At 43.2% G+C, this 22832-nt stretch overlaps 1 protein-coding gene across 1 annotated transcript in view; it reads right to left on the bottom strand.

The window, feature by feature from the left end:
• Window positions 1-21613, bottom strand: part of LOC306981039 (uncharacterized protein) — a gene marked incomplete at its 3' end in the record, with an annotated part of 35013 nt that extends 13400 nt beyond the window's left edge. The window contains exons 1-10 of the mRNA XM_079580585.1: window positions 21491-21613; window positions 13453-15607; window positions 8955-9016; window positions 7432-7464; window positions 6977-7105; window positions 5319-5474; window positions 5071-5238; window positions 3463-3662; window positions 1517-1707; window positions 59-187 (exon numbers count right to left, since the gene is read on the bottom strand). Of these exons, the coding sequence (XP_079436711.1) occupies window positions 59-187; window positions 1517-1707; window positions 3463-3662; window positions 5071-5238; window positions 5319-5474; window positions 6977-7105; window positions 7432-7464; window positions 8955-9016; window positions 13453-15399 (3015 nt within the window). The 5' untranslated portion in view covers window positions 15400-15607; window positions 21491-21613. The remainder of the gene's footprint in view (window positions 1-58; window positions 188-1516; window positions 1708-3462; window positions 3663-5070; window positions 5239-5318; window positions 5475-6976; window positions 7106-7431; window positions 7465-8954; window positions 9017-13452; window positions 15608-21490) is intronic.
• Window positions 21614-22832: the final 1219 nt, after the last annotated feature.

Raw genomic sequence — 22832 nt, 5'->3', positions numbered from 1 at the left:
TCTTTTTTAATATAAATCTATTCCAAGATTCTTCTTCCCCAAACCAATTTCCACGAACCTGGTGTTTTTGGCGAAACAGCAAAACCGATTTGGTTTTCCCGAATTGCTCTGCGAACCCCACCACGTCGTCGTGAGACAGAGGCGGGATGATGGAGCCCAGTCTCACCATCGTGGAAGGTTTCACGGCCTGGAAACATGACAGGGATCAAACAAAACTGGTAAAAAAAAGACTCAAACATGTCAGTTTTAAAGGGCGGTACTTTCAGTTTCACCATTTCTTTAAAGCAGAAAGTCGTGACCAGGGCCGTAGCCAGGATTTAAAAAACAGTGAGTTCCGGATAATTCTTTAAACCGGGGGGTCTGGGGGTCCTCCCCCAGGAATTTTTTAAAGATTCAGATATAATTTCCTGTATTTTAAGTGATCAAACACACTTTTTGTCTCATCCTGGAGCCATTTTCAAAAATTGCTTTTTGTTGCGCAGTTTGGGACCAGGAGCCTGAGTGAATGCAGTGAGTGAGTGGAGGTGGTCGGACATGCAGATGGTGCCGACTGGCCTCGCTTTCATCAGTCGACCCATGGGCAGTGGGTACAGCCGTGCACCCCCTGAAGTTTTAGGTGACGAGTCACGTACCCCCTACTTTGACATGATGAATATCACAAAATAAAATATCTATTTAATATCTATTTCATCCATTATTACTGTGAAGCAGGTTTTCCAAACAGTTTTACTCGCCTGAGTGAGAGGCAATAAGAAGGTCTTGTCCTAAATAAATACTGAAATGTTAAATGAAAATTGTTTTGAAAACGAGGCTGTGGGTGTGAATGGGTAAAGCTGAGGGTTTTGCTTTGGCTCATTCTGAACATCAGACTCTGGTTTGGACACTGCGCTCTGGCCCCGCCCCCTCTGCGTCGCCCTCACTGGCCCCGCTCCCTCTGCGTCGCCCTCACTGTCAAACCACTGGAGCTACAAAGGTGAATGTGCTGGTTTAAGCTCTCATTAAAGCGAAGATCATTTACACGCAGGACAATCTTTGCATGAGACAGAAACAAAGTGAGCAGCAGAGGAGGAGGCAATGATGAGGCACAGACGCTTCTCCTCCTCTCGCTCCTCAGATCAGAATGAGGAAAACTCCTGTTGTAAATCGAGGTCACCGTGACGCGCTGGCTCCTCTCTCTTTATGACAGAGAGTAAAGAAATTGCATCTCAATCAAACTTTGGCGCGGTTCATGCACTGCTGTTGTAGTGAGGCTGACGCACAGCCGCGCCCCCGCGGAGTTTTACGCACTCGGGTCCAAAGCGGCTCATGAGGTCCGGTTTCAGAGTGGACACGTTTAGGCTCAGAACAAGCTCATCCACGTCTGAACTAGAGGCTCTTCCGCCTGTAGAAGCGCGTCTTTACAACATTCATTTGCGCAGGATTCAATGTGTAAAAAAAAAAAAAAAAAAGCTAAAATTTTACCGAGGTCCGGACCTCGGTGACCTCAATGGTAGATACGGCCATGGTCGTGACTCACTGTGGGTTTCGACCCCGCGGAGATCGTCCTCCTCACGGGAGCGGAGACCGTTTTCTTCACCACCTTCTTCTTCGCGGCTGTAGGGGGCGCCGAGGAGCTGCCCATTTCTTTAGCCAAACGCGACATTAACAACGGCATCATCGTCTCCACCAAAGAGTCCATGTCGGCGGGACCCGAGAGAGACTTCAGCACTGCCAACGAACCACAAAACAATTATTCCCAGCAATGTCATTCTCCATTATTTCCCACATCTTTCCCATTTTCCCCACTTTTTTCACCGATGTTTTGACATTTTTTCCCCAATTTTTTCCCATTTTTTTTCAAATTACTTCCCTATTATGCACAATTATGATTTCCATGATTTCCCCCATTTCCTATTTCCCCCCACTCTTTCTTTATTTTTTCCCCCATATTTTTCCCCAATTTGTTCCCCTATTTTTTCCAGAAAATTTTCTTAGTTTTTCCTAATTTTTTCCAATTTCTTTTCCAATTTTTTCCCTATTTTGCGCAATTATTTCCCCATGATTTCCCCAATTTGTTCCTATTTTCCCCCACTTTTTCTTAATTTTGTCCCCTTTTCCCCCTTATCTTGTTCTCTATTTTCCCCATTTTTTCCCCAATTTCTTCCCCTATTTTTTCAGATAATTTTCTTGATTTTTTCCAAATTTTTAAACTTTAAAAAAAAAATTTTTTTTCCCTATTTTGCCCAATTTGTTCCTATTTTCCCCCACTTTTTCTTAATTTTTCCCCAATTTGTTCCCCTATTTTTTCCAGAAAATTTTCTTAGTTTTTCCTAATTTTTTCCAATTTCTTTTCCAATTTTTTCCCTATTTTGCGCAATTATTTCCCCATGATTTCCCCAATTTGTTCCTATTTTCCCCCACTTTTTCTTAATTTTGTCCCCTTTTCCCCCTTATCTTGTTCTCTATTTTCCCCATTTTTTCCCCAATTTCTTCCCCTATTTTTTCAGATAATTTTCTTGATTTTTTCCAAATTTTTAAACTTTAAAAAAAAAATTTTTTTTCCCTATTTTGCCCAATTTGTTCCTATTTTCCCCCACTTTTTCTTAATTTTTTCCCAATTTCTTCCCTATTATCCCAATTTTTTTCCCCAAGTACTGCCCCGCGTCTCACCCATGATTGTTCCTATTTTCCTCCACTTTTTCTTTATTTTTTTCCCCCCATATTTTTTCCTCTATTTTCCCCAGTTTTTCCCAATTTCTTCCCCTATTTTTTCAGATTTTTCCCCCCAATTTTTTTCCCTATTTTGCGCAATTATTTCCCCATGATTTCCCCAATTTGTTCCTATTTTCCCCCACTTTTTCTTAATTTTGTCCCCTTTTCCCCCTTATCTTTTTCTCTATTTTGCCCATTTTTTCCCCAATTTCTTCCCCTATTTTTTCAGATAATTTTCTTCATTTTTTCCAAATTTTTAAACTTTAAAAAAAAAAATGTTTTTCCCTATATTGCCCAATTTAGTCCTATTTTCCCTCACTTTTTCTTAATTTTTTCCCAATTTCTTCCCTATTATCCCAATTTTTTTCCCAAGTACTGCCCCGCGTATCACCCATGATTTCCTCCATTTGTTCTTATTTTCCCCCACTTTTTCTTTATTTTCCCCCCCATATTTTTTCCTCTATTTTCCCCAGTTTTTCCCAATTTCTTCCCCAATTTTTTCCCCCAATTTTTTGCCCTATTTTGCCAAATTATTTCCCCATGATTTCCCAATTTGTTCCTATTTTCCCCCACTTTTTCTTATTTTTTCCCCCATTTTTTCCCCATGTACTGCCCCCATGTTTTCACTATTTTCCCCATATTTTACTAACCCCTTTTTTCCATTTTTTTCCTCCACATTTCTTATCATTGCACCTCGACAATGTAAATTTGCACATCAGTTTTATCCTGCAGACGAGTTATCGCCGCCTCCGGACTCGGAGCTCCTCCCACCTGACGACTTCTCCAGCATCTTCTTGGTGGCCTGCTCCAGCTCGCTCGGCTTCCTCCTCTGGGCGCCGCTCCTGTTGGCGGCGCTTTTAACGGACGAGGACCTCGCTTCTCGACTGCCCCGGGACAGAGAGCGCTGCTCCTCGCGCTCACGCTCCCTCCGCTCATGACCTCGAGGGGGCGAGTGCCTCGGCGGGGAATATCTGCAGATAAAGGAATAACCAGAGGCTTTACGTTACCAAAAACCTCCTTTGTCACACATTCCCTCGGACTAAATGCTTTATTATTCAATATAATGTTTATTGCAATATACCGTAAATTCTCTAATACTGGCCTGTATTCCATTAGAGGCCGGGTCTCTGACAGAAGCCGGGTCTCTGACAGAGGGGCCGGGTTCGCGGCTGGCAGAGGCAAATTAAAGCCGGTCTCTAAAACAGGCCGGGGCTTTTATTAGAAACTATAGCAGTAGAAATATTCCCCATGTTAGGAATTTGTCTCATACTGGTGTAAATGAAAACTCACGAGCAGGGAGTAACAAACGGGAACCCGGGCCGAGGGGGACGCTGCGGAGGAGCTGATCCAAGCGTAACTTTGACACAGATTTAGCCACTTTTCAAACCTCCAGTGACTATTTGTGGAAACAGGGCAAACAACAAATGTCGTGTGACCCTCCAGGGTTTTAATAAAGTCTCCATCGCGTCTTCAAAGCACGTCCAGCTGCTCCGTGTGCAGGTCAGTCCCACGCCTCAAAATAACTCCTCCCATCAGCGCGAGCGTCTCGTCTTCTCTCGGGTCAGTCTCATGATCGATCACAAACACAAACGCTCCGTCTAAACTCGCCTTTTGACCTGCTCCTTCTGGATGTGCCCAAAACGCACATGAAAACCAGAGGAGACAGAGCTTTTTCCGCTGCTGCCCCCCGACTGTGGAACGGTCTGCCCCTCAACATCCGTTTGGCCCCGACTCTAAGCAGTTTTAAGTCCTCCCTTAAAACTCACCTCTTTACACAGGCCTTTTAATATGTTACACTGTTTCTCCATTGTATTTTTGTTTAATTGATGCAATGTTTACCATGCCTTGTTTGTATTTGTATTCCTAGTTTTTATCATTTGTTTGTGTTGTGAAGCACTTTGGGCAGCCGTGGTTGTTGTAAATGTGCTATAGAAATAAACTTGACCTTGACCTTTTACACGAGATAACAACAAATAATCCGGTCCGCGGTAAAAACGAAACAGAAACCTGCAGTGACACTGATGTCAAAGCTCCGCTAACAGCAACGAAACACTTCCTGTTGTCCCGACAAAATAAAAGGCGTCAATGTTCCAGCCGCTGGGAGAGGGTTTGAAATGTTAATTATTAAATGAACCTAATATTTTAGGTGCAAATGGACACAAATCTCGTTTTTCTTCGTTTTCCTGGCTCAATTAGAAATAAAGGCCTGTCTCTAATTGTGGCCTGGTTCCAATAAAGGCCTGGTCCTAGATGCCCTTGAGTAAATAAAGGCCCCGGTCTATATTAGAGAGTTTACGGTATTCATGTCTCAATATCTCGACCTTTGCTTCATAACGAGGTTAATTCTCGCTCAGGCCTTTGTTATTGTTGTCCGTTTACCTGGGAGGAGGAGAGTATATAGGAGGAAGCCTGGGAGGGGAGTATCTGGTCGGGGAGTAGCGCGTCTCTCGGATCCTTCGCGGCGGCGTTCGTTTTTCCTCCGCTCTCTTGGGCGACGGCCGCCGCTCGTCATTTCTTCGAGGCGATAACCGTCTGTCGTCCGGTCGCCTGAGGGAAAAGGAAACCCAGAATACGAGCTTTAGAGGATGGTAAAGTGAAGAGAGAGCAGTTTGGTTTAAGCTTCACACCTGGGGGACGGTCTGGGCTCGTCCTTTCTCTTCGGAGACGCCCGTTTGTCGTCACGGCGACGCTCTTCCGCTCGGCGAGGCGGCGAGTCGCGGCTTCTGGAGCGAGAGCGCGGCCGGCGAGAGGAGGAGGAGGACGGAGGAGAGGCCGAGTGGGATCTGCAGAGAAAAACATTTTAATAAGAAGTCGGCGTAAACAATCCAGTCTACAGTCAAGTCCAAGTCCTGAAGCTCCAAGTCCCAAGCAAGTCCGATGGGCGGGGCAGCGACTGAGTTTTGCGGTGCATTATGGGTAACAATAGTCTTCGCAACTTCCGGTTCTGCCGGAGCGTTTTCGTTCGCTTTGCTTGCTTCATCTTCTGCTAAAAGAGGAATACAACTAGGGCTGAAACAACTAATCGATTAATCGACAACTAATCGATTACTAAAATAGTTGTCAACTATTTCAGTGATCGATTAATCGTTTTCTAGTGAACGCAGACTAAAATAGAGCAAAAATGACTTGACAATTATGTATTTTAGATGAAAACCTACTTTATTTTTAAAGTGAGGGTCTGCAGTGTTTTGTACATTGTAAATTTCATAAATATCTGTCTTTGCCTCATCCAACCAGAAAGCAGAATTAGCACAAGAGCCTCCTACAAATGTTTACTTTAAGTTTACTCCATCAACATGTCCTCAAGCGGCGCCACTTTAGCTTTATGTGGTCAAAAAATTGAAAAAATACAATTTCCATGCACCTTTCACAGCCACGCAATTCATCGATTAATCGTGAAAATAATCCGTAGATAAATCGATTATCAAAATACATTTGGGGCTCGTACCTCCCGCCTCCTCCTGCCTTCACACTGCCCCGCTGTACGGTTTCCCGCCCGGCTCGGAGGCTCGAAGGCCGGGCAGGATAGCTAAGCGTTGCCCCTGGGGTCTGTGAGCCGTCCCTGCGAGACGATAGTAAAAAGCATCGACAACCTCTGATTATCTCTCTGCCCAATACAACTTTATAGAGTCTGTGTTTTCACTGTGAGAACATCAGCCATGTCAAAAAACAAGTCCGTAGCCGAGCTGCTAACCGCTCGGCCGGAGCTAACTAGCTCCTTAGCAGCACATAGCTCAGGTGAAAAGTGTTATACAGCCAGTATTTATATAAAGCAGCCTTTGAGATGATCACACACTGAGCCGGGCTTGATGTATTTGTGGTTTATTGTGGACTTTTCATCAACAATGAGCTGTAGTCGATTGTAACAAGCTAACGGGGCTAATCTGGAATAACCATTGTCCACTGGCAAAAGTAATAGTCCTTTTGGGCTGGATATGTGCTTAAATACTAGGGAGATCTTCCGGTAAACCATGGGTATAGCTAGTTGAAGATCCATAGGACATGGCAGAAACAAAGAGGGACTAGTTAGAACCAAGAACCAGCTCCTTCCTGCTTCAGAACACATTCAAAACCACTGACGTCTCAATCAATCAGTGGTTTTGTAAAGCCCAATATCACAACAGGAGTCGCCTCACAGGTCTTTAATCGGTTAAGTCAAGTCCTAAGTCAAGTCTTTTTCGAGCATTGGTCAAAAACCTCCTGAAACTGTCTGACAATGACACACAGTGGAAGTGATTTTCGATGTACGATAAAAGCAGATGAAGTGCAGAGCTGGGGGGCAGACCTTTTGATGTGCCTGTGCGGGGATCGAGTCCTGCTCCTGCGCTTGTCCCTCCGCTCCGAGTCCTGGTGCCTTCGAGGGCTGGGCGATCGGGTGCGGCTCCTCCGGGGGACGTCCCTGGAAGCGGCGGAGCTGCGGAGCGACCGTGCGTTAACAGCATGGCGACGTGCACGCATTACAAACACATCAGGTCTAAAAAAGGCTCGAAAATCTAATGATACTCTGGTCCCGCTGCTTTCCTACTTCAGACCGAGCATGACCGCGTTTGTCCTGATCTCCTGACCTTAAACTTTGTGCTCTTCGAGGCATTTGTGTTTGGCCATGAAAACACTCAGACACAAAACAGACAGATAAAGAGCCTGAGAAAGCTTTGGCTTCTGCTGCGATCATGTGGGAGTTTGTGTGCTCCGGTGCTTCTGGGTGAGAAAAGTTGAAGAACCGCGGCCTATAGACTTTACCTTAATGGCAATTCACCGTCCCAGTCCGGATACCTGGAAGAAAACACAGGAAAGCAACTTAACCTCTGACCACCCGCCTAAACCAAATGCATTCTGTCCTCTTTGGCTGTTATATAGGCCTGTGTAGCACCTCGTTTGAAAGCTAAGACCCACAAAACTCTTTTTCCTTGCGTTGTTGCTGTGTTGTGTCACCATTTTGTATTTTTTTAATTCTTTTTTTTCATTTTTGTCACATTTGTTGAATTTGTGTCACATTTTTGAATTTTTGTCTTTTTTTTTTTTGTTGTTGAATTTTTGTCACATTTTTGTTGAATTTTTGTCTTTTTTTAGTTTTTTGTTGAATTTTTGTCACATTTTTGATGAATTTTTGTCTTTTTTTTGTTTTTGTTGATTTTTGTCACATTTTTGTTGAATTTTTGTCACATTTTTGTTGATTTTTTGTCACATTTTGTTGAATTTGTGTCACATTTTTAAATTTTTGTCTTTTTTTTTTGTTTTTGTTGAATATTTGTCACATTTTTGTTGAATTTTTGTCTTTTTTTTTGTTTTTTGTTGAATTTTTGTCACATTTTTGATGAATTTTTGTCTTTTTTTGTTTGTTTTTGTTGAATTTTTGTCACATTTTTGATGATTTTTGTCTTTTTTTGTTTGTTTTTGTTGAATTTTTGTCACATTTTTGTTGAATTTTTGTCACATTTTGTTGAATTTGTGTCACATTTTGTTGAATTTGTGTCACATTTTTGAATTTTTGTCTTTTTTTTTAGTTTTTTGTTGAATTTTTGTCACATTTTTGATGATTTTTGTCTTTTTTTTGTTTGTTTTTGTTGAATTTTTGTCACATTTTTGTTTTTGTTGAATTTTTGTCACATTTTTGTTGATTTTTTGTCACATTTTGTTGAATTTGTGTCTTTTTTTTTAGTTTTTTGTTGAATTTTTGTCACATTTTTGATGAATTTTTGTCTTTTTTTTTAGTTTTTGTAGAATTTTTGTCACATTTTTGTAGAATTTTTGTCACATTTTTGTCACATCCTTGTTTTCTTCTCATTATTTGTGGCTGTTTTGGTGCTTTTTTCCCCAAGAAGCTTTCTGATTAGGGTAAAGCCAAACTGGAGACAATGGGATCCGTTCAGGTGGGAGTTAAGAGGTTAACCCGGTGAGACACGGCCCAAGCAATGCAGCAAATTTAACTTTAAGGGGAGACACTACAGGCAAAATGTTTAGCTGCTTTTATGGTTCAAAGTGGTCTCTTAAAGGGGCTAGATGCAAGTTAGCCATTTTATACTCACTACTGCCACCTCAGGTCACATGTGTAGCTGCAGCTTCTATTTTAAAGGGATGTTTCTGGAGTTTTGACACAGGGCCTCATTTCCTCATTATCCAGAGTGTTGCTGATTTCAGGAGATGTTTTTTTTGTAATTCATGCAGTTCTTATGTTTGAAGAGTTACGTGGTGCTAAGCTAGTGCAAGGCTAGTAAACAGTTTTTATTTCTGACATTTCACGAGTAAAACCAGCAGTGACTGACCTCTGGCGGAGCTGTTTGCACTTCTGGATGTGGAGGGACGTGTTCTGGTGAGTAATCCAGTCCTGGACAGACGCCACAGTGAGAAATTAACAAAGTGTAAAGTTCTGAATCAACTCCCGCCATTTTTACAAACCGCTTTAATCCGACAGCACAATAATCTAAGAGTGGTTAGACTGTTTTGGTTTAATAAAGGCTGTGCACATCATGGGATTTTCTTAACGTCATTGAAATAAAATACAAAACACACTTGACAAGAGCATAGAGGAGGTAAGACTTGAGTAGTAAAAGTGCATGAATTCATACAAACATCTAACTCTTCCTTACAATAAAACAGTTTGAGTGTAAAACAGCAAATGTCTTAATACAACAGGTCCCAGATTCAAGAGGAAAAAAAGTCCATCTTCATCAGTCGAGTTGAATCGTTGAGACAAAAATCTACCAAAAAAAAGAACTACTAATGTAACTACAGCTTCATAAACTTGTTACAATGGTATATCTGCTTGGGAAGTGGAACCTCCTCATCACCAGTGGTTCTCCACATTAGAATTCCCAGGGGTGTGTTTTAGAGCTTTCTACAAAGTTATAATCGAGACCATTACACTTTCAGCCCTCAGGGTTTAGGGCGGCTTCATACTCTGCACTACTGATTCCATTTCAAGCAGCACTAAGCAGTAATGGACGGTCCTACGGAGGAAAAATGATGAAGGCAGAAACAACAGGAGAGGTCTGTGGATCACACGGTGGATAAATACAGCCTTGTGATGGCGTTGATGGAGTTATTTATCAGTGTTGATCCAAAAATGAGGGAAAGAAGCAGCTGAAATAGAGGAAGGTGCCCCAACAAAGGTCATAACAGCGGCTAACGGCACTGTCAGCAAAACCACTTTGCACAACTGCAGCATGATCTTAAAGGGGGGTATTATGCAAAATGGACTTTTTCAAGCTTTCCATCATGTTATTGTGTCATTCCCTCATTAAAAACATGCCTGAAGTGTTGCCTTGGCACATTCACGTATTTCTGAGTAATCTGTAAAAACTCTGACGGCGGCCATTTTAGGGACAGGTTTGCCTGAGTCCTCCTAGGAACGCCCCCACCTCCTGGAGACGCCTCCGAGCTTTCGTCACCAGCCGAGTAACCAACCACTGCTCCTCAGCAGAACCCCCTCCCCACTGATGCCACAGACAGAGTGTGGAGGGGGCGTGTCGGAAAGGCTCAGAGGTTCTTAAAGAGACAGAGGCCGATTTCAAGACATTCACTACAGCCATTTTGAGAGAGACATTTTATACAAGGCAGTTATTCTAATTTACTGCATTTACAGACCAACAGAAGGTTTGGTCATCATTGTAGTGTGATATAGACTGGTGCTATGTGACTGAAAAAAGCAGAATACCCCCTCTTTAAGCTAAACTTAGATAACTGCATGGCAAAAACCCCAAGGAAAGGTGTTTTTTTGTTTGTTTTTTTACTTGGATCAAAGTGTACTGATCTGGTACGAGCATGTCTTTCCACAAGGGGAAAGACCGTCCTGAAAGGAGCCCTGGCCTGGCACAGCCACCAAGTCGAAACACGACAAAACAAGGGTAGTCGACTGTACGCCTGTGGTTTCTCTAGGAAGTGAGCGTGCATCATGTTGGCATCATCGCAGGCTGTTTAGTTGAAAGTGAAACCATGTGGCGTCCAAAGGTCCGACAGTCATGTAGCTGCTTTAGCTCAGAGATAAAGCAGAGCTGCGTCTACGTTTTAATGACGACTTGATTTTCAATCCGTCAAAATGAGGGACGGCCTTCAGAATTCTCTGTGAAAACTAAAAAATATATTGTACTTGTCTACGGAGGAGCAGTCCCCACTCTAGCACAGCTTACACCTCCTCCACGGAGCAACAAGAGGCGAAAAATATCCACTGGAGGCTCGATACTAACAAAAAAACAGCTCTTTCTGAAACTGTTGATGCCGGACAGATGCCACAGTCATGAAACCGGCAAAACAGCTGAGTAAGTCAAACCAGACACAAAGAAAGCACAGCTGTTTAACGTCCATGTATTTACTAACCAACAAAATGTAAAATGGTGAAGATGTGTTTGATCCATCACCAAACCCCAGATAAATAGCTGAACTAAGGACTTTCTTGCCGTTAGAAAGTGAAATCTGGAGAACCACTGGTCTGTGAAATACTGCCCTAGCGTGGAGGTACTTAGTCGCTAAAAAGATTTACAAAAACGAAGTCTTCCATGTGTCTTCCTCTTCAGAAGATCCACCTTGAGATGATGTCAGTGAAGTCTTTTGTGCTGCGGTGTTGAAGGCTCTCGTCAGTCAGTCATCTGTTCTGGAACATCCGCTGGACGCCAATTCACTCCGTCCAAAACGATTGCAGGAAAAAAAAATCGTGAAGAGGCTCGTGAACGCCGACTTAAAGCGGATGCAAAAGAGTTCATGAAACATTTAAACTATATGGAGTGTTTAAAAGTGATTTTGTGTTGAGAAATGTAAAATAAATGTGGGTGAAAGTGTTCCCGGGAGTTCTCGTGGAGTCTGGGATCTCCCGTGTGGTTTGGGTCTGGAACAGGACTGGCCACTCCTCTGCAGTGTCTTCACGTCTCTTTTGTTGGGTCTTGAGGTCTTGCTTCTTCATTTAAACATTAAATACAGTACACGATAGTTGTACAAGGTTAAGATCCCCCATTACACTTACAGGCAATTTAAAATAAATGATCTCGAAAACAGGTAGCCACTGCTGCACCCGGGAAACATGTACATCAAGTGAACTGACTTTCCATCGGTTTGTGTGTGGGTTTAAGATGTACAGTGGCGGCTGGTGGTCTTTCAAACAGGGGAAGCTCATGATATTTTCTTTTCTTTATCACTGACCGGCATATGTACCAGCATTGGACCCTACATTTTTACTCCTTAGCCTTTTGTGCAAACAAGATTTATTTAGACTTTTGACTGGGCCGATATTTGGGGATTTTACAATTGTTTCACTAAACCTCAGTCAATATGAATGTCATTTTGAGGCACAGAGCCTGGAAAATGCCAGCTTCGCAACCGTATTTTTGATCGCCGTGCTAAATGCCATGGCAAGCAACAGTATGCTAATGCTAACTGCAGCTAATCAAAGCTGGGACAGAAACTATGATTGAATCACCTCAAGAAATAAAATAAAGTCGGCCACAATGTTTTTACAGGATTATAGACCAGACATTTGGAAAAAAACGTCAAATATATTGGTCAAGGACATCGGCAATGGCCTTAGACAAACCCATATCGGTCGACCTCTACTATAGAGTTCGGGAAATTCCACAGTTACCATGGAGATCGGCCATCTTTGCTGTTAGCATACATTTCCATTGACTAACATTAGCTAAAGACAGTATAAAAAGTGGAGAAAAAACACGTGGAATAACTCCGTTAGCTGCCGAGTTACTGCTGGTAAATACATTTATTACACTGTGGGGTCCAATAACTCCAGTATTTTGACTTTTAAAATCTCCATTAGTTTACAATTGCTGCTAATCCCACAATGCTTAGCGAGATGACATCACATTCCCGAACTCTATTGACTCAAAATGTTAAAATTCAACAATTGAATTCGGCCTAATATTTAGAGGGAAAGTTGGCTATTCTTACATCAGCGACTAAACCAAGTCCAAACGCTAACAGGGTTCAACTGGGACTAAACAAAGCTGACCCCATTAGGAATAACTGAGCTGTTGTACTAAAACGTAGTTGTGTCTGTGGTTAATATCAGCTAAAGCAGGAGGAACTAAAGCCAGAAACACTTTTTACCCTCCACAGAAGTCTATTATCCTACAAAAGTACATTCTTTTCTTCCATAAAACGTGCCGTTCATGACAGAAATACCGCAAAGTCCATCCATGTCATGCTTGGCCTTAACAGCTTCAGTTTACTTCTTGGAGCCATGGAGTCATTTGGCTTTTTTTCAGTGAACTTTTTCAGTTTTCTGTGTAGTCAACGAGGAGCCACCACTGGACTGCACTGTTGGTAGTTCGATCTCTGAAACCAGCGCTGTGGATATTTGGGTGCGCAGTGAACATGATGTATCACCAAACGCCTAAAAAAAAAAGCTCTTCATGAAGGCCTGGAACTGGCAAATCAAAAACGGATTGCGCGCCCATGTCACTCCATGGCCCGCCACATTCTCCGTCATGGGGCTGCCTTGTGTTTCGCTATTTTGTACCATAAAAAAAACTCACAACACTCACATAAATGGAATACTAAACACTAAAATAGTAAGTATAACAGGGGATCTTTCACATTACTCTCCTCAAAACAACAGTTGAAGATTTTCCATCACAAGTCATAAACAAACTACACAATAACAACGTCCAGCGACCCCTTTCCTTCCTTCGAATTGTCTAATAAGGAGTCTACCATCCGCCAAAATTAACAGATTCCCAAAGGATTCAGTGTTTTTTTTTTTATTATGATCAAGTTAAAAGGTACAGGAGACAGGAGGAGAGAGAGCAGTCATCTACTCACCTTCATCCGCAGACACTCTTTCTCACACAGACTACAGGTGTGGGGAAAGGTCCTCGGGGAGGCGGCGGCGGCGTAGTCTTGCACCATGGACCTGCACGGTATGCCTTTCACGGGCTGGATCTTGACCGGCGCGGGGGCGGGTTTGGCTTGGGGCTTCGGGGTGGACAGCGGAGGCACCTTGTTCTTCGGCGTGGCTTTGCTTTGCTGCTGCTTCGGCGCCGGCGGGACGATGGTGGGACGGCCCGTCGCGTTGCTGGATACGGTCGGAATCCGATTCGCGGACGCCGGGGTGGGCAGGAGCACGTTTCTCGGAGCGAACTGCGAGGCCGGCTGGGGTGCGTTAGGCAGCGGCCCTGTTTTCGTTTGTCCCGTTTTCGTTTGATGCGCGGGCAATTCTTGTTTTTTGACGCCAACTTTGGACTGCGGCTTCTTGGCGCTGTCAAGGACTACGACTCCGGACTTCTTGCCGGCTTGTGTGGGCTGTGGCGGCAACTTGGAAAGCGACTTCACGTCTTCCCCCTTCTCTTTGAACGCTTCGGGCTTGCGCTGCCTCAAATCTGTGTCCTGTTTCGGGAGGTTGAAAGATTTCACCGCAGCAGGACCTTGCGTTGTTGGCGGTTTCTCGCTTGATTTGGAAGTTGCAGTGGGAAACGCTGGGGGAAACCGTGATGAGAAACTAGCGGCAGGGCTGATTTTGTCTTGGGACGTAGACCCCAAACTGGGGATCGGCTTAGCGGGAGTGGGAGCTGTGGCCGTCGCAGTCGTAGGGAAGGTTTCTCTTGTAAAACCTGTGTCAATCTTCATGATGCCGTGGATAGCTCTTGCAATTGCCCCCATAGTGCCACTTTCAGTGCCAGCCCCCGTTATGTATTTCCCGGTATGCCCATATTCAATGACTTTACTGGGCTGCAAAACAGGCGACTTGTCTTTGTCCAAGTCAACTTTATTTAGAAATGGTGGCAAATCAGTGGAATAGTCCCTAATTGTAGTGCTTTGTTTGGAAAGAGGCATGTCTTTTGAAAAGTTCATTGCACTACTTGACAAGTCTTTGTGTCCATAGTCCATAACTTTGGGTTTCTTAGAATCAGCCCAGGAGCCGCTGTCGAACCCAGGTCTGGAAGGTGAAGGGTCTTTATAAGAAGACGTTGAAGCAGATGCCGTCTTTCTGGTCTTTTCGATGCGGATTTGGCGAAGGATATGCGGTAAATTATCAGGCGTGATCTCATGTTCAGGATACGAGATGAGCTGCTCGAGATCTTCTTTCTCGAGGTCGAAATGTCGAAGGATGCTAGTGGCCGTTTCAGCGTTGTACTTGTTGGCAGGAGGGTCGTTCCGCTGGGGAGGAGGGGCTTCCGTGTCGGGATAGTCGCTCAAGCCTGGTATCCCCCGCTCGCCGCGCTTAAACAAAGCGTCACCGCCTCCGAGGAAACTTGAAGACGAATTACTGGCACCAAGGAAGTTCGAAGAAGGGGAGGGAAAGGTGGAGGATCTCGGCTCGGCTGACGTGGATCGGGTTAGGCTGAGAAGCCAATTGAGGGACTTGTCGACAGCGTCTTCGTTGCTTGAGGCTCTGGCGGGAGGATGAGCAGTGGGGGTGGGGGCAGAGTATGAGGACGTGGCAGTGAAGGGGCAGTAGAGGTCGTCTCTCTGCGGGGGCATCTGGGAGGAGGGCTGGGACAGAGGCGTGTTGAGGTGTCGAGTGTCGTCTCTGGCTCTGTCCATGGTCCGGTCCCAGTCGGCCTCCGCGGCGGCTCGGCCCGGCTCTGGTCTGTAGGACATCTGCTGGGAGAACATGGGGAGGCTGGACATGGGGCTGGCAGAAGCAGGAGGTCCAGGGTTGAAGGGGAGCCCCATGTTGGAAGGCCCCATCCGAGGGTCCCGATCCGGGTTGATATTGTTCCCGTACGGCCCCTGGTTCGGCCGCTGGTTGCCGTACGGGTTGTACATGTTGTTGGCGATCTTCAGCAGGTTCAGGAGGCTGATGGCGGCTGCAGTGGGGGACGGGGCGGCGGCGCTGGCGTTAGCCCGGCCACTGTTTATCTGAGTCAGTGCGAGCTGCGCCTGGAGCTGAGCGAGCTGCAAAGAAGCCGCCTGAGGGCCAATCAGTACAGCGCTCCCGGGGAGCCCTCCAATCAGAGGGCTTGTTAGCGCAACGCTGAAAAACAGGACAAGGGGTTACTGAGCGGGAAATGGGACAGCGGCCATCTTGGGAAGGTCTTCTTCTGGAGTCGTTAAAGCGCAGTCCTTCCTGCGGGACACACTCCACAGTTTAGACAAAGGACAGACGAGAACACTGGAGACACACGGACAATTATCACTAGGACTGGGACGATGCACTTTGGCATGATCCGATACATATTGCGATACAGTAAGTCATTATTTTATATCAGGGGTAGGCAATGTCAGAAGCTCTGGCCCTCAGGATGTTTTGAATGATTTTGAAGATGATATTATTACATAAATCAGAGGTCAAATTCCTGTTTGAATACTCTAAAAATGTGTAAAAGACAAGTCAAATCTTTCAAAAATGTCTTAAAAAAACCCACCCAATTGGGTCATGCATAGGGCTGGGTAAAAAAAACAGAACAATAATGTGTGGAAGATCTGCACATTTACAATATCGGGTTCAGCCCCAATGACAGGAAAGTTCTAAACATGGGAAAAATTTTGGGGGAAATGTGGCTAAAAAATTGGGAAAATCGTGTTAAAATTGTTTTGGGGGGGAAAAATGGGCAAAAATGGGGAATCAATTAGGAAAAATTAGTAAGAAGGAAAAACAATTGTGAAAACAAGAAAAAAAAAGGGGAAGAATAAGAAGAAGAAAAAAGATTGGGTGAAATGGGGCAAACATTGGGCAAGAAATTGAATACATGGAAATAAAATAAAATAAAATTGTACTTTACTCTGGGCTAAAAATGGCAGGTCTGGCCCTCGGTCTTTTTGCAATGAAGAAAATCGGCAAAGCAAACTTGCCTACCCCTGTTTTATATGATATATTTACATTAAAATGTGTAAAAAGAAAACAGTCGTGTGTGTCCAAAGTTTATAAACCAAATGCCATGTGATTTTTGTGACGTATAGTGTGAAAAATAATGTTGAAAAATGCATTAGCACAACAAAATGTGAGTGCTGCGTAACCGTCACTGGAGTGCAGGATAAAACTGCCTCCAAACACAAGTATTCAAAGTATTGCGATACTTGATGAAGCATCAGTACTTGGTATTGCAGCACAAACGATCTGATATTTTGTCCCAGCCCCAATAACCACTGCAAAAGCAAGATGAAGTGCGAAGGTTTGGCACAATAAGCACAAGCTTCAGCCACATTTGGGGGTAAATAAACCTTTTATTAGTGAGTATTGGACCTTTCAGTGACCCAGAGGTCAGCATGGCACCTTAACTTTTCATAACAGTAGTGTCTGTGTCTGACAAAAATCCATCAAAAAAGTGACAAAAATCCATCAAAAAAGTGACAAAAATCCATCAAAAAAATGACAAAAATCCATCAAAAAAGTGACAAAAATCCATCAAAAAAGTGACAAAAATCCATTAAAAAAGTGACAAAAATCCATCAAAAAAATGACAAAAATCCATCAAAAAAGTGACAAAAATCCATCAAAAAAGTGACAAAAATCCATCCAAAAAATGACAAAAATCCATCAAAAAATGGACAAAAATCCATTAAAAAAAAATGACAGAAATCCATCAAAAAAATGACAAAAATCCATCAAAAAAGTGACAAAAATCCATCAAAAAAGTGACAAAAATCCATCAAAAAAGTGACAAAAATCCATCAAAAAAATGACAAAAATCCAGCAAAAAAATACAAAAATCCATTTAAAAAAAAGAAAAAATCCAGCAGAAAAAAGACCAAAATCCATCAAAAAAGTGACAAAAATCCAAAAATTACAAATTTGGAAAAAAAAAAGTAAAAAAAAAAAATATTGAAAAAAAAAAAAGAAAGAAGAAAAAATAACGTTGGAAAAAAAAAAAATGAAACAAAATATATAATCGATTTTTTGCGATTATGCTAATTTTGTAATCGTTTACTGTTGTCATCGAAATCGTAATCGAATTTCGATTAATTGCACAGCCCTACATCACACATCATAATGGAGTAGTTTGTAAACTTTAAAAGGCGGTTCGATGAAGCAAATGCAGAAAAAGTAAATCATTTGAGCTGATGACTTCTTCAAAATCTCTCTCTCTCAATCCCTTCATAAGTGTTCGAAAGACTTCAGATAACAGTGTGTTGTTTAAAGGCCCTATACCTGATTTATATTTATTTTTTGTATGTACAACAATGAAGTAGAGACTGAAAGTGTCCAAACTCACAATAGATTAAATAAAAGCTTTGCAAACACATTAACTTATTTCACAAATCACTAAACATCCATTCATCCATTTTCTTCCGCTTTAGTCGGGGCCGGGTCGCGGAGGCAGCAGTCTGAGCTCTGAGTCAGTTAAAATCAGTCCAAGGACGGCTGAGAAACATCCTGTTAAAGTCTTCAATCCGAGAACCAGGCTGTTTAAATGCACACGCCGTCATTTCAAAATGTCTCAACAATGCTGTCCTTGAACACTGACTTGAAACGGAAATATTTGCCTCTTCCCATAACCTTAGTAACTGAGAAGAGAGAGGAGTTAATCAGAAAGGACACGGTTTCATAAAACACGCATGATCTCTGTGATTTTCATCAAAACTAGCCTCTGTTAAGCTTAGATTTCTCAGGAACGGAGGCACGTAGAAGTAAACTGTTTTCACCTACGGAGAGCTTAGAGTCTCACCTTTCAAACGAGCCATAGCTATTCACCTTAGGGCTGCTCGATTATTGAAAAAATAATAATCACGATTATTTTTGTCATAATTGAAATCACGATTATTCAAACGATTATTTGTTGCCTTTGAAAAAAGTCTTTATTTTATTTTTATAATTATTAATAAAAAACCAAAAAACGATGCTGAATATTTTATGTTTGCCTCGATTAAGGAGAGGTCTCTGTTTCACACCTGCCCCCTGCTGGCCAGCCCTCACACCTGCGCAAGTAAACTGAGCAGCGCGGCCTGATGACATCATCACACAGCGCCGTTTGATTTTATGTCAGACAAAAGCATGAGCCATGGCACGAGAAATGTGAAGGGAAAATAATCCCAGCGCCGCGAAATAATGCAAGTCTGCTTTGCCAGAAAAAATAAATAAATAAAAAATTAAATTAAATTAAATTTAAAAAAAAATTAAAAAAAAAATAAAACTCTGATTATGCTAATTTTGTAATCGTTTAGTGTAGTAATCGAAATCGTAATCGAATTTCTATTAATTGCACAGCCCTAATTCACCTTATTCCGGACGTTCGCGTGGGCGCCGCCATGAATTGAATTTGATTAAGAATAAGTGACTTTATATTTTCTGAAATACACTGTAAAGACAAATCATCAAGCATACATCGAGCTTTTTCAATGGCACTCTTCAGTTCTTGCAAATGAACTCATCTTATTTACTTTGAACTTAGAAAGGATCATGATTATAGCAAATTATCTTCATTGAAGTGGTTTGTAATTTAATTTTCTGGGCTTATTCCTCACTGGTTTGGCACGGTATACCCGAAACAGAAACTCTCCTCTTTTTAGCAAACAAACCACGGGGGAGCAGATGTTTTGAGGAAACTATTTAATAGACAATAGCAGTGAGTGGACATGACCTATTGAAGAATCTGTCCACAGGCTCAAAGTAACTACGGTCCGGGTTCGGTCCGGATCCAGTCTGGGTTTGCCCCAAACTACAGTGAGTCCGGCTACACTGTGGCTCCGGCGCCAGACGCTGCGCCAGAAACGACACGCCGGGCTCACACCATGCGGAGAAAAAAAACGCTTTCCGTCGCTCAGTTTGCTCTACTTCCTTGGCCAGCCCCCCGTGTGCAGGAGCGCGTGGAGGTGGGTTTGAGACGCAGCTTTTGCGCATGACCCATTTACGCACAGGTGTCTGTCAGATCCAGCTCTGTGGTTGTGGCCGCCGCCGGAAATGGCTCTGTATTTGCATAGCGTTGGAATTTTTTTAACGCTAGTCTCCGCTCCGGCCGCCCGTATCTCGCCGCTCTCCTGTGGATTTCCGGAGGCTTCTTTCCGGTCGCCAGGCAGCAGAGGGAATGAATGGAAGCTCGTCGCTCTCCTCTCTTTCGCCGCTCTAGTTGTGAGCTCGACGTCACCCGCTTGGTGCGAGTTTACGTGATGATTAGCCCCGTGTATACGTAGTTTTTTGTAAACAAAAGCCGCATTTGCCAGAACAACGACTCTCCCCAGTGAAGTGGATGCTTTGCAACACACTCCTGCCCCCGTGTCACTGGTGATGGAGAAATGTTTACATTTACGACGTTACTCGCGTGTACAGGTGGTAAACGAGACCAAATAAGTAGCGAGCAGAGATTTTATTTTGAAATACACCGGATCTTCTTTCCTCACGAGACCTGACTTCCTGCTTGGTTCGTGTTTTTCTGTCAGCTTGATCCGCTGGGGCAAAAATAGACTTCTTGCGGCTTCTTTCCGTTCACGCCGGATGTCCTCGGTAACCCCCGGCTCACATTAACTACGGTCCGGGTCCGGTCCGGGTTTGGTCCTGATCCGTATGGGGGGTTTGCCCCAAACTACCACTCACAGTGAGTCCGGCTGACACTGTGGCTCCGCCGGCTCCGGCGCCAGACGCTGCTCCAGGCACAGAAACGGCACTTGCGAGAACAGAAGTGCACGGGTTTCCCGCTTGGTGCGAGTTTACGTGATGATTAGCCTCGTGTATACGTAATTTTTGTAAACAAAAGCCGCATTTGCCAGAACAATGACTCTCCCCAGTGAAGTGGATGCTTTGCAACACACTCCTGCCCCCGTGTCACTGGTGATGGAGAAATGTTTACATTTACGACGTTACGCGCGTGTACAGGTGGTAAACGAGACCAAATAAGGAGCGATCAGACCGATTTTATTTTGAAATACACCGGATCTTCTTTCCTCACGAGACCTGACTTCCTGCTTGGCTCGTGTTTTTCTGTCAGCTTGATCCGCTGGGGCAAAAATACACTTCTTGCGGATTCTTTCCGTTGCCGCCGGACGGCCTCGGTAGCCGGACCCGGACTTCGCGGAGCATTGTGAGTCTGCAACATGGGTTTCAATGACTTTCTAAGTTTGCGGATGCCGTACCGGACCTTAACCGGATTTAGTGTGAGCCGGGGGTAACCGGACCCGGACTTCGGAGCAGTGTGAGTCTGCAACATTGGTTTCAATGACTTTCTAAGATCGCGGAGGCCGTACCGGACCGTAACCGGATTTAATGTGAGCCGGGGGTAAGCTGTAACCTATCGTTAGCCACATAGCATAACTGCCTTGTTAAAATGGCAATAAGAGAAAAACAATATGTTTCCTATAAAATGTCTTTTTACATGTTTTCCAAAATCAAAACAAAAATAGTTAGGCAATTATGCTATATGGCTAACGATATGGCAATTATAAGGAACAAAGAGGGGCTTCCACATGGAGACAAACTACTGATAACCACGTGATTCACACACGCTTGACTGAAGCAAATTTGCAAAGACAAAACCCCCTAAATTCCCCATGTCATCTGTTCTCAGTGACACATTTAAATCTCTGACAGAACTTATGGCCACACCTGAACGTGGACCACAGCAAAGGGTTAAACACGTGCATTGATGAATTTGCATCAGGTTCAACTTGTTTTGTTTATGGCAAATGTCCACATTAGCTCAGAAATCCAAGTCACAGCAGATGGTCTTCTACTAAACTCGCACATTTCAAACGCAATAACCACACGTCTCACCCACACACCACGCACTCCGCCAGAACATCGCTTTATTTCCACCCCCGCTATGTTTACACTTCATTTGTACAAAAGTTTGATATTAAAAATGACGTGTTTTGGGCCGGGAGCTAACGCGGCTAGCGCTAGCATCGGGCTCCACGTTACGCGCGGAGGACGTCATTTAAACGGTTTCGAGGAGCCGATCTTTCAGGAGTAAACATCTCTGCCTCATACCTTCGGTTACTTTGGGGTTACGGTGCACGACAGCTGCAGAATAATCCACTGAGAGGGGGAAACCGAGGTGTGTGTGGCGTCAACTCTGCACAAGCGCTGAGGGAGGCGTTTCCGGTCACTGGGTCAGAGTGGAGCGACAGCGCCTCACAGCGGCAGGGGGAGGAACTGCGTACTGAGTGGCGCATTTTGCAGAAGAGTAGTATTGAAAGGAATTGTGTAATGTACAAATAAAGTAAACAATGTATTTCAAATGTTTTTATACGGGGTGATTCGTAATTCATGAATAAAAAGTAATAATATAGCTGTGACACTGCTTTTGTAGAATTCATCTTACTATATACTGCAGGGGGAGCAGTGTTAATTTTGTTGACTAAAATATTTAGTCTTAATTTTAGTCAAAGTGATATTTTTGTGACTAAAATTGGACTAAAACTAAATTAAACGTTTTTCATGAGACTAAAACTATGACTAAAATGTCCAGATATTTTAGTCGACTAAAATAAGACTGAATAAAAATGAAAAGAAGAGACTAAAATCATCCGAATATTAACAGTCTGAAAGAGCCTCAGATCATTTAAATTCACTGCCAAATGATCCGCTCTGAGCTTTATCATGTGGAAGCAGCTCCATGAAGTCGAGGACCACGATTAAATATGATTATAATGAATATTATAAATGCAAAGTCGACTAAATTAGTCTTAATTTTAGTTGACTAAATTGACATGCAATTTTAGTCGACTAAAACTAGACTAAAATTGAAAACTTTTTTTTGGACTAAATCTTGACTAAAATTAAATTACATTTTAGTCAAAAGACTAAGACTAAAACTAAAATAAAATATGTTGTCAAAATTAACATTGAGGGGAGGCAAGTTTGCGTCGTGGAGGCTGATTTCTTTATTCCCAAAACGCCCAAGGGCTGAACCTCAACATTGTAGCCCAAAGTAAAGAACTATTTTCTGCAAATGCCAATGTTTTACATCCATGGTTCCCAAGTGTATGGGCTTTGGGAACAGGGCCGGATTTAAGTAAAATGGGCCCCGGGGCAAAACACTTTTCAGGGCCCCACATCTAGTTTATGTCTGTCTGATTTCTCTCACTCTACAATGAAAGGATAAATTAAAGTTGATTAATTATTAAAAATTAATGTTGTTTTTTTTATTTTTTTATTTTTTTTTATTTGAACTTGCAGGAGTAACTTCAGAAAAAAAAAAAAAAATATGAAAAACAAAAAAAACGTTTCACATAATGATCCCAATTTGAGCTCTGTGGCCTCGCGGAGGAACCTTTGCTTCTGCCAGACTGGTGGGGGGACACATTTAAAAGGGAGGGGTTACGTAGAA

The sequence above is a fragment of the Gobius niger genome, assembly GCF_951799975.1.
Source record: "Gobius niger genome assembly, chromosome: 21".
Lineage (NCBI taxonomy): Eukaryota > Metazoa > Chordata > Actinopteri > Gobiiformes > Gobiidae > Gobius > Gobius niger.
Note: the sequence above shows the minus strand (reverse complement) of the source record. Positions and strands in the feature narration are given on the sequence as shown.